Raw genomic sequence first — 9,145 nt, forward strand, 5'->3', positions numbered from 1 at the left:
TCAGAATAATGGATGGGCATCCAAAACCAGTGGGTATAATGAAAAATACTGAAATATCCATTTGCTTTTTTTGAATTTCACGAAAGATAAATGTGTGATACATGGGCTAATGTGCTTTTAATAGACAATAGGAGGAGCAATGACTTATAATACTAAATACATCAATAAGATTAAATTACATGAATTAATATAGTAGCAAAATAATAAATGGATGATATAAAGCAACTCCTACTTACCAACAGGTGTAAGTCCGTGCTTTAGAGAATCCTGTAAATTTCCAGTATCCAAATTAGAAGACATTCTTAGTAAAATTACAGGTGGTCCTTTGGTTTAAAGCAGAAATCATTGAGCATAAGAAAAAGTATAGCTTTTGTAGCCTTGAGGAGGACACATCAGACTACAGTAACCCTTAGTGAAAGTTAAAAAAAAAATAGCAAAAAAAAAAAAAAAAGTCCAAGAATTCAGAAAGTTACAAGCAAGTCTTTCCCTGGACTCTGTACTTTTTCCAGCATTAGTTGCCTGCTGTAAACCATGTATCCAGTTACATGATGGTTTCTAATCAGAAGAATGGAAACTTTTGATAGGCTTGGATGGATCACATGACTCTATGCAGGTTGATAAGAGGACCCTGTTATAAAGTGACAGCAAAAGAGATAAGAACTCCTGGCAGATAATGGCAAAGAAATGATTAACTCAGAAGTGGAGAGGTGCTATGCAGCACAGAGAGTGGAAAGTTGTAAAACTGAGGGGTCAGAAGATCATACTTAGTGGATAAAACTCCAAACCAACTTAAATCTACTAACTGAACTTAGGCTTGTGACATACCCCCTTGATGTCATCACCTCTTTGCATAGAGGAGGACAGACGTAGCTCTTCTGACCTCTGTAAATATATTTTAGATGATAACATTGGCACACATTAATTCTTTAAATGATGACTACAGATATGATTGACACTTTAAAATACTACAGGTAGTATTTCCAAGCTTATGGCTATTTATTCATTCATGCATCATCAACCAACTTTTTAATCATGCCTATTCATTAGCCGAGTTGTTAATCTTAGCTTGTTTGGACACTGGTCAGTTGATTAAAAGGGCAGCCTATCTATTTACCCCCAATAAAGTAAAATTTATACTTTGAGGTTGGTGCTGGCAAAATGGTGAATGTGTAATATATTTTCCATAATTTTAAGTAATTATTCTTTGCTTGAATCCACAGGAAAAATCTGGATCACTCTTTGCCATGAAAGAATTATTATGCAAATGACCAAGGGTAGTTTTAGGCTCTTGTTAAATATCCCTATTGTTCTTCAAAGTAATAAACTATGGATTGTATAACAATGCATATCTTTTCCCATGTTGTGGAGCAGTTCATTGTTTTTTTATTTGTTTTGATTTCTCTAATGAAGCAAACTTTTTTTTTTTTTTGCCTGAGATTCTATTTAGAAAACTCAAAATGTTTATGTACAGCATTTTAAAAAAAAATTTTAATGTTTATTTTTGAGAGAGAGAGAGAGAGACAGAGTGAGCAGGGGAGGGGCAGAGAGAGAGGGAGACACAGAATCCGAAGCAGGCTCCAGGCTCTGAGCTGTCAGCACAGAGCCCGATGTGGGGCTTGAACTCATGAACCGTGAGATCATGACCTGAGCCGAAGTCAGACACTTAGTCAACTGAGCCACCTGGGCACCACTGTTCAAAATTATATTTTCTTGGGTTAGATTTCACTGCATGTAATAGAAAAGTCATAATAACAGTGATTTAAATAAAACCTTTATTTTCCTCTTAGAAGTTCAGATGTAGACAATCCAGGGATGGTACAATAGCTCTACAAAGTTGTCGGGGACCTGGTTCCTTCCGTTTTTACTATCCTTGATCTCTTATCTTCATGTTCTAAAATGGCTGCTAGAATTCCAGTTCTCATTCCAGGAAGCAGTATGGAGGAAAGAGAGAGAACGCCATACTTGTTTTTTTTTTTTTAACGTTTATTCATTTTTGAGAGACAGAGAGAGACAGAGCCTGAGCGGGGAAGGGGGAGGGAGAGGGAGACACAGAATGTGAAACAAGCTCCAGTCTCTGAGCTGTCAGCACAGAGCCCGATGCGGGGCTTAGGCTCACTAACTGCGAGATCCTGACCTGAGCCAAAGTTGGATGTTCAACCCACTGAGTCACCCAGGTGCCCTGAATGCATACTTGTTTTTAAGGACATTACCTGTAAGTACCACATAAACATGTTACTTACATTTCATTATGCAGAAATTAGATACATACTCACCCTTAGCTGCAAGGGAAGCTAGGAAATGAAGTATTTTAATGAGCAAGTATTTCAAACTAAAAAGGATTGGGTGATTATAATTATCCATGTTAGTTTTTTACTGTTCTTTCTTTCATTTTTTAAACTTTATTTTAAGAGAGAGAGAGAGAATGAGTGAGGGAGGAGCAGAGAAAGAGAGAGAGAGAGAGAGAGAGAGAGAGAGAGAGAGAGAGAATCCCAAGCAGGCTCTGTGCTGTCATCATAGAGCACGAGTGGGGCATGATCTCATGAACCCATGAGATCATGACCTGAGCCAAAATCAAGAGTTGGTTGCTTAACTGAGTGAGCCATCCAACTTCCCCTGTTATTTTTTAAAATAATCAAACAATAGGGGCATCTGGCTGACTCAGTCAGTAAAGCATGTGATCCTGGATCTCCTTGGGTGTGTAGAGCTTACTTAAAAAACAACAACAACAAAAACAACAAAAAACCCAACTTTATTTAAAAAATGAATAATCAAACAATAACATGCCACAATACTAGAAATGTACCTATGCATGTGTTAAAGGACATATGCCTCTGCTATTCTCTCTTTTTTCTTAAGATTATTTATTTGAGTCATCTCTACACCCAACATAGGGCCCCAAGAAGAAGAGTCACATGCTCCTCTGACTGAGCCAGCCAGGTGGCCCAAAGCAGCTGTTCTCGTAAAAATTATTAGGACCCCCAAAAGTTTTTGCTTCTGTGAATTATACCTATGAGTATTTGTTGTATTCAAGATTAAAATTGAGAAAATAAGTTATTAATTATTTAGAAATATACTAATTTATTTTTATTAAAAAACATTAATATGTACAGTGTATTTTAAATTAAAATAACTCTTTTTCAAAACAAAATAATTCATAAAAAAGCAGCATTTCCAGAAGTCTTTTTAATATCCACCTTAATAGAAAGCTGTAGTCTCATATCTGCTTCTACATTCAATCTGTAGCAATATATTGTTTTTGTTAAAGTATATATAAGAAAATATCGTCTTCAATATATGAAGATAGAAAAAGGAGGAATATTATAATAACTTCTTCAAATAATTTTGGATTTTTTTCTTTGACACTGCATCAAAACTCCACAAGTAATATCTTCTTAAAGACTAGTTGTAATGTGGAATCTGAAACCATATCTGTGAACTTTTTACACCCTATTATACTAAAATTCATTGGCTTATTTTACACTTAAAATACACCTTTCACCTATGCATGGTTTTGTTACATCTTACGTTGGTAATTTGGAAGATAGAAGTTCATCAAATTTGGCAAATTTTCTAAATGTTGACATGTTTTGTTACAGAATATCAAAAATTCTATTTATTGGTATGCCTGGTCCGACTCTTGATCCCGGCTCAGGTCATGATCTCACAATTTGTGAGATCCAGCCCTGCCTTGGGCTCTGCACTGACACTACTTGTGCACTCTCTCTCTTTCTCGAAACAAACAAACATTAAAAAAATTCTATTTATTAATATTACTACTGATCTCATCAGATGTCTTTAAATACTGGGAAGCTGTCAAACTCACTGTGGAATATACACATTTTCTTAAATCCAAATTTTCACTTGGAAGCCTGAATTTTACCAATGGAAAGAAGTACCATCAGTTTTTTCTGTGCAGTAACAGGTTCACTTCATATTTGAGAATTTCCTCCAAAATACCCATGTCTAAATAACCACAGTTTATCTATAGGTCATTCTTAAAATGTAGAAATAACGTTCCATTTTAAAAAGCAGCTAGATCAGCTCCCCACTTGAACAGTCACATCAGTGTTTTTCCTAGAATCAGCCTTCATGGTTTGACTTAAGCACTTAATGACATTGAAGAACTTAAAGAACTATGGGCAGTACATTCAGGGGGAAATTTAAGTTACTTTGTGAAGTAGCTGTGTTCTTAGAGTATCGTGTTAATTACTTTTTACAACCCACATCATATATTCAACACGGTAGTTGTTCCGCTCAGAATACAACATATGGAATTTTTTATAAAACAAAATGATCTGTTAATTTCATCTATTTTAAAAACATACTTTCATATTTGTATTTCTGTGAAATTGGGGGCATAGAAGAAATCCAAATTGAATTAAAATAGTATTTCTTCTTTTGTCAAATACTATGAGCCATTTCCCACCCCCCACCCCCATGTTGAAAAGGAGGCAAGTTGAGATTTCATCTGTGAATAGAAATTTTCCTGGTCTCATAGGCTTCCATATCCTAACCTGGGGCTGCATGTCCCCAGTGTGTTGTGAGGGATTTTCAGAACAAGGAGGAGCTTATTACAGAATTTTATGTGCTAGCCTATGATCCTATGTATCCTATGATTTTAGCTATTCTTTTTAATTTTTTTTTAATGTTTATTTTTGAGAGGGAGAGAGAGACAGAGTGTGAGCGGGGGAGAGGCAGAGAGACAGGGAGACACAGAATCTGAAGCGGGCTCCAGACTCTGAGCTGTCAGAGCAGAGCCCGACGTGGGGCTCAAACTCGTGAACCACGAGATCGTGACCTGTGCTGAAGTCAGACATCTAACCAACTAAGCCACCCAGGCAGCCCCAATTTTAGCTATTCTTATGGCTTTTCATCTCTTTGAAACAAATGTCAAGATTATTTAAAATGTACCTCTCTGTATCTTGGGGATACATTGTCCGTGATTAGAAGACTGGTTTCTGGAGAAATGGTTTGTGTTTATGGCATTGAAGTTAGAAAACTCAGGGATATTTCCCTGAGCCTTTGAAGCTCTTTAAATAGAAAAGACTTGGTGTTTGTGAGGGGCAGTGCCCAAATAATTGTACCTCTGGCCCAGGACCTAAGAAGAAAAGTTAAATGAATAGAAAGGTGTCTACATACATATATATAAAAGGGACTATATGTTCCCTTAATGATCACATTATAATCTAATTGGATTAGTTGTTTAAATCAGAGTGTTAATGAGGCTAAAGTCCAAATTTTAATTCCTGTGGAAGAAAAGTTTCATAAAGGGAAAAGCTATTTGCAAGATCATATGGACACCTATTATCTCTAGCTAACACTCAGAGTTGTGCCTAGATTAGAAAGGGCTCAACACAATATACTCATTGTGCAGTTAATAAAGAGGGACGGGACCTTTTCTGAAATCTCAGTTGGATAAGGATACTGAGTTAATTAGAATATAAATTTATGCCTCTAGCTAGTTTCACTGTTAAATTTTAAATTTTACTTTATTATTTTAGGTTTCTCATAGAAAATCTGCCTCTATAAGTGACTAAAGCCCATGTAAATATATTTTCAAGCATTCATGTGGTTTTAAACAATATTAACATTGACATTTCTTTTAAACTAAGTAAATGAGGTATGTATGTATGCAGGTAATTTATAACTTAATATATGGGTGTTTCTTGAAACATAATTTCACATATCATAGAACAGATTTAGCAGTCATTGTCTGAAGATTCACATTATGGAATTTATGATCTTTTTTTCTTTGTTGTTTATTTATTTATTTTTATCATTATTATTATTATTTTTTTTTTATTTAAAAAAATTTTTTTTTCAACGTTTATTTATTTTTGGGACAGAGAGAGACAGAGCATGAACGGGGGAGGGGCAGAGAGAGAGGGAGACACAGAATCGGAAACAGGTTCCAGGCTCTGAGCCATCAGCCTGACGCGGGGCTCGAACTCACGGACCGCGAGATCGTGACCTGGCTGAAGTCGGACGCTTAACCGACTGCGCCACCCAGGCGCCCCTATCATTATTATTTTTAAGTAGGCTCCACGCTCAACATGGGGCTTGAACTCATGACCCTGAGATCAAGAGTCACACTCTCTACCAACTGAGCCAGCCAGGTGCCCCCGTTTGTTGTTTATTCTGATTACTGTTATGTTTTTATTTCTCCCTCTCACCTTACTTTATTTCAGTTGAAGTGTTGGAATATAGTCTGAGAATGATAAACATGCTTTATGGAGAGAGACCAGATAGAAGGGAAAGAAGAACAAAGAAAGGTTTTACCCTCTGTCCCTGTCCCCTGCCTTTTAAATGTTCTGCTGACTCCCAACCCCACCCAGTGCAGACTCACATCTGTATTGGATTGGGTGATTTGAGGTCTGGGCGACTCCTGGAAGTCAGGGTGAGAACTGGCCATGGCCATGACTGTGGTCCTCATGGGTGTTGGAAATGTCCCCAGTTAAATATTCACATAGCCTCATCAAGGTGAGATTTTGTTGAGGAGACCTGCTCATGGAATGTAGGTAGTTTCAAACTTTGCTGATTCACACAAAGTGAGGGGACTGGTAATTCTGGCTGCCAGCGGAGAGAGCATTTGGTAAACATTATGTCTGTCTGAGTTTTAAGTTCTTTTGTACACATAACCAACCCAATCTACTCTGCATTAACACCATATTAGGTATCATTTGTTTAGATTCATTTTTTTCTTTCAAATATATGTGGATTTCAAAATATGATTTTTTTAAGTTTATTTATTTATTTTGAGAAAGAGCGGGAAAGCATGAGCGGGGGATGGGCAGAGAGCAAGGGAGAAAGTGAGAATCATAAGCAAGCTCCAGACCCTCAGCGCAGAAGGGAACTCGGGGGCTCAACTCATGAACCAGTGAGATCATGACCTCATGAGCCAAAATCAAGAGCTGTATGCTTAATCAGCTGAGCCACCCTGGCACCCCTGAAAATACAATTTTTAGTGAAACTAGTGATAAGTTGAAAAGTCAGAAAGGGCATATATTTTTAGGCATATTTTATACCTATGACTACTTTGAAATACATGGGTCTTCTTTTATATATGACAAAATGTTGGAGACACATTTGTTAGGGTTTTACATATTATTCAGTTCATAAAACATTGTCCATCAACTCCTCAACATTCTGGCTATAGACATAAGTGTGTTTCCCTGAGAAACCATGCAGTTGTGCTTGGTGAATACAACTTATCTGAGCATGACAACACATCATGAAATCGTGGTACAAATGAAAACAGTAGCTAAGATTTGGAATCACAAAGTTCACAACTTTTGTCCTTGCTTTGCCCCTTACTCAGGGGCCAAGTAATGCTTGACTTCTTTAATTAAGCCTTATGAATTCTTCATAAGTAAAAATGACAAAAGTGATGGAATCCAGTGGTGGTGTTGTGAGAAATAAAATGATATAATACAGAAATGCTCAGTTTCTAAGAGAGACAAAGTGCTCAATACATATTTAAATGGCATTAAAAACCAATATAGACCATGTGACTTGGGTCTTAGGTGAGAGACACCTTTCATTATGGAATTTTATTATTTATTTATTTATTTAATTTATTTATTTTTAACGTTTATTTTTGACAGTGTGCAAGAGAAGGAGTGGAGGGGACAGAGGATCCAAAGCAGACTCCATGCTGACCCCAGAGAACCTGATGAGGGGCTTGAAATCACGAACCGTGAGATCATGACCTGAGCCGAAGTCAGATGCTTAACTGACTGAGCCACCCAGGTGCACCTCATTATGGAAGTTTAAAAGACATCTGCAAGTTTCTTCTTTCGTGTTTTGTCTTTGACACCAGCTCTTAGTCACAGATACTATTTGACATTCTATAGAAGATCTCATATGACTCATTTAATTTAAAAACATTATGTAGTGATTTGCTTTGATTCTCTTCCTTTTTATATGTGGCTAATAAAACATGCAACAACAAAAAAGACTGAATTTCATTCTTTGTTATATGCCTCTGATTAGACAGAATTATATTACCAAATGTACCCAAAAAGTTGAAGGATGATAGCATCACTAAGTTCCTAACAACTCCTACAAGAACCTTTAAAGAAAATACTATTTACTATTTGCTGCTCTCTTACTTTTCTGTAGAACTTACTGGCATGCAGAGGAAACATTACATTAATGAGTTACTTTGGTCTTTTGAAGCTTATCTACCTGGTTAATTTAATAGAAATAAATACTCAGTACTTTGTGAGAAATGAACATATTTTTGTGAAAGAGGGAGTGAAGTAACATTCACATGTGATGCAAATAACAGGTGCTCAGAACTCAGCCCCTGTGACAGTTAATAAGCAATTTACATTCCAACTATGGTGGGGAAAACCACAAAACAAATGACAACCTCAGTTTTGAGTAATTCTTTTTCTCAATCAAGGCACAGTCTAACCCATTTCCTTTTGGCATATGTGGGCATTTTCCATTATGGCATTCTGTGGCATCCTACTGAACTCATTAGATACCACCACATGGCATACTTATAATGACTCACATTTACAAAAATACATGTTTATGATGATAAAACATTATTTGCTAACTGATTTCAGAACGGGTTTGTAAATGATTGACAGATCACTAATGATTCCCAAGGCATCTTTGCCAAAATCCAAAAGGCATTCAACAATGTCATCTGAACCCGTATTGCACGATGATGTTAAAAGTTCAGTTAATGAATTACAGTCACTGTAAACTTCCTGAATATACTCTTCCAAGGCATTATAACACATCTGTTAGGAACTGATATTCTTGTAAAATTGGATTTCTGGTGAGCACTGTACATGAACATATACCAGAAAGGCCCTTCAAGTTTGTTTATAATTTGGATTTACTAAGAACCACCACCCTAAATTAGTCATCATTCAAATGGACTGAGGAACCAGATGTTAGGGAGTTTACAGAAGGCATAAATATCGAACTGGGTAGTTTCTGCCGAACCATTGCTTACTGGTCCATTGTTGTTGGACTCTTCACTGACAAAGGCATTTGCCACTGATTGCATTTAGAACCTGGGGCTAAGGTTGGCACTTTTTTTTTATCAGCTTCCTTAGCAACCCGCGAACCCCCAAATTATATGAGACGATGGGATGGCAGGTTTGGAAAAGAAGTAAAGATTTCT

General features: G+C 36.7%; 1 protein-coding gene across 1 annotated transcript in view; it reads right to left on the bottom strand.

The window, feature by feature from the left end:
- NR5A2 (nuclear receptor subfamily 5 group A member 2) overlaps positions 1-300 on the bottom strand; it is a 131,146-nt gene extending 130,846 nt beyond the window's left edge. The window contains exon 1 of the mRNA XM_047077359.1: positions 237-300. Within this exon, the coding sequence (XP_046933315.1) occupies positions 237-300 (64 nt within the window). The remainder of the gene's footprint in view (positions 1-236) is intronic.
- Between the last annotated feature and the right edge of the window lie 8,845 nt (positions 301-9,145).

The sequence above is a fragment of the Lynx rufus genome, unplaced genomic scaffold (genome assembly GCF_022079265.1).
Source record: "Lynx rufus isolate CCGP_SWC_20201006 ecotype Redwood Valley unplaced genomic scaffold, mLynRuf1.p SCAF_15, whole genome shotgun sequence".
In the NCBI taxonomy this organism is placed as follows: domain Eukaryota; kingdom Metazoa; phylum Chordata; class Mammalia; order Carnivora; family Felidae; genus Lynx; species Lynx rufus.